At 40.9% G+C, this 3,049-nt stretch overlaps 1 protein-coding gene across 1 annotated transcript; it reads right to left on the bottom strand.

Moving 5' to 3' along the window:
• Window positions 1–1,321: 1,321 nt before the first annotated feature.
• On the bottom strand, window positions 1,322–2,284 carry LOC102879031 (olfactory receptor 51I2). The gene has a single exon (XM_006903820.1). The coding sequence runs from the start codon at window positions 2,282–2,284 to the stop codon at window positions 1,322–1,324; it is 963 nt and encodes a 320-aa protein (XP_006903882.1).
• Window positions 2,285–3,049: the final 765 nt, after the last annotated feature.

The following is a 3,049-nucleotide window of genomic DNA, read 5'->3' on the forward strand; positions in this document are numbered from 1 at the left end:
CTTTTTCTCCCTTTCTCCTCTGTTTTGAATATCATTATGGACTCATATTTTAAAAAAAATATTCAATTTGTTATGATCTATTGCTGTCAAACATTATTTTTAATGTTCCAATTGACCCACCTTTGACCACTGATAGCCCCTTTAAAAAGGTTTCTGTGTTTCTTGTTTTTTTTACATTACCATATCATTTTTGTGTTCTTTATTGCTTTATGGCACATGCTATTCAAGTGTTGCCTTATGTTTGATCTGCTTCATACCTGGAATTAGCAACTGCTCCAAGGGTTCCAGGTTATTTGTAGTGGAGAATGATATTTAGAAATCAGGTAGTGGGTGCTAGCTCCGCTTACTGATGCTGGTGCCATTGTGTCCAGAGACTTTTTAGATGACAGAGAAGGAAAGGTAGAGATACAATTTTTTTAAAAATCATCTTTTTTTTTCCCATTACTGATGACATTGACTTAATTTTACCTTCCATTCTCTTTTTCCTAGACTGTTACAACAACCTCATAGATGGTTTCCTTGCATTCTTTTTCTCCTTCACTTTCACTTTTTTAAACTGTAATACACAGTTAAGCTGGTGAAGCATTTTATAATGCAATAGCCTTTCCATGGCTGACTCATAAACAAGGAACCTAGGCCAAATGTTTCAATCAGATCTGAAAGACCCCAAGAAGTCTCACTGCTGCCCATTGTTTCTAGCTCATCTCCTGTCCTTCTCTCTCCAACACACACAGATTATTCTGAGCCACATATGACTACTCACCTTTCTACAAGCACACCAAATAATAACACACCTCAGGGTTTTTGTTTGTTTGTTTGTTTGTTTTTTACATTTTCCCCTCTTTATTAGGTATGGCCTCTCCTTGCCCACCTTTTTTACCTGACAAACTCCTTCTCACCTTTCAACCTCTTTCTTTCTTGACTCCTTTCTTATTTCCTCTTGACAAGGCAATAAACCATCTTCTAGGTTTCTATAGCACTTAACGTGTACCTATTGCAGACCCATTACATTTTGTTATAATTGTATATTTACAAGCCTCTGTCCTCCGATGGAGAGCAGAGACCATACGTGGTTCATTTTAATATCTCTAGTAATGAGTGCAGATTGTTACACAAATTAATGCTGAATAAAATAGCTAAAGTTATTGAATGCAGAAAAGAATCAAGACTATTCTTCACCCATCAGTTTGAGGGTATCCATTTACTTTCCATACTCATGATTATGTGTCTGAGTCAAGGCTCCGAATGGGGGTTTTCTGGACATAAGATAAGATCGTTTGGCATGTTTCCCCTCTAATTCTGTGGTTGTTTCTTGGTTTCATCAGCTTTGCCTCTTCTCCCTCAACACTCTGAGCATGGCCTCCCTGATGGGCTTGGATTTCACACTGTAAATGATGGGATTGAGCACAGGGGGCACCACCAGGTACACATAGGCAATAAGAACATGTACAATGTGAGGCAGGTGCCTTCCAAAACGGTGGATCATGGACACACCTATGACTGGGATGTAGAAAACCAGAACGGCTAAGATATGAGAAACACAAGTGTTGAGGGCCCGGACACGCTCCCTGGGCGAGGCCAGACCCATTACTGTATGAAGAATAAGAGTATAGGATAAGACAATAAGCAAGGAGTCTACACCCACTGTGGACAGCACTACATAGAGGCCATAAAGAATGTTGACAGTAATGTCAGTGCAGGCCCGTTTCATGACATCTGCATGGAAACAGAATGAATGGGACAAGAGGATCTTGCCAGGGCAAAAGTGCAGTCGCTTCAGTAAGAAGGGTACAGGGAAGAGGGACACAGTGGCTCTAGCCGCAATGGCCAGTCCAATCTTGATGATGACACTATTCGTGAAGATAGCTGCATAGCGCAGAGGGTTGGAGATGGCCACAAAGCGGTCAAATGACATGGCCAGGAGCACCGAGGACTCCACTACAGAGAAGGAGTGGAGGAAGAACATCTGGACCAGGCAGGCACTGAAGCCAATGAGACGACGGTCAAACCAGAGCACAGCCAGGGTGGTGGGCAGTGTGGACAAGGTGAGACCCACATCGGTGAGGGCCAACATGGACAGGAAATAGTACATGGGCTGGTGCAAGCTGGGAGTCCTCCTCACAGCCAGGAGGATCAGGCAGTTCCCAGCGAGGGCCACAGTGTACATGGAGGAGAAGGGGATGGAGATCCAGCCATGAACGGCCTCTAGCCCTGGGATGCCAATCATCAGGAAAGCAGGTGGTTGGAAGAAGGAGATGTTGACATAGGACTGGGAAGGGAGCATCGTTGGAAGGCAGATGAGGTCTCCAGAAAGATGTGACCTCAATCTGGACAGAAAAATAAGAAAGCAAGATAAAATTACTGGGAAAACACCAGTTCTGATATTAGGTGATGTGGGTTCACACACAATATCAAATATAAAATGTAAATTTAAAAATGTACTCTAAAAGTAAACTAGATAGTAACTATATTTTAAATCTATTGACTACAAAAGTAGCACGGTATAGTATGAAACACTGATCTCTTCACACATTGAAGAAAACAATGATTTTGAAAATATGTGAGATGATTCTAAAGAGCTTAATCAAAATCACTTTATTTTAAACAAGAAACAGTGCCCTCCTGGAAATAAATTGCAAACATACTGTAGAAGCCTGAAGGGTTGATAGAATGGGTTTGTTATTGTTGTTTTTCTAGGATTTGCCCTTAAATCTCAATACAAAAAAATAAGCAAATGAAAAGCCCTTTAAAGGTAGGTTAATAAAAGAACATAAGAGAAACAACTACCCAAATATCTTTTAGTGGAAATTTTAAAACCTACCAAAAATAGGTCTGTGAGCTAAAAGAGGTTTTACTCTGAACCCTTGGGTCTACAGTTATGCCATATTTAGCCAATGTAATGGGCTTGCTCTGAAGGTAAGAATGACCTTTTTTTTTTTTTTCCTTTTGGGAGAGAGGTGCCTCTAGAGCAGAAGATTCTCAATTCTGTCATCCTCCATTCTCTCTCTCTCAGGCTTTGGTAGAACTCACACCATTCAAAGATGAATAA

The sequence above is a fragment of the Pteropus alecto genome, unplaced genomic scaffold (assembly GCF_000325575.1).
Source record: "Pteropus alecto unplaced genomic scaffold, ASM32557v1 scaffold540, whole genome shotgun sequence".
NCBI classification, from domain to species: Eukaryota; Metazoa; Chordata; class Mammalia; order Chiroptera; family Pteropodidae; genus Pteropus; species Pteropus alecto.

Coding starts and splice junctions, on each gene's coding strand:
- LOC102879031 (XM_006903820.1), bottom strand. CDS start 2,284: ATGCTCCCTTCCCAGTCCTATGTCAACATCTCCTTCTTCCAACCACCT.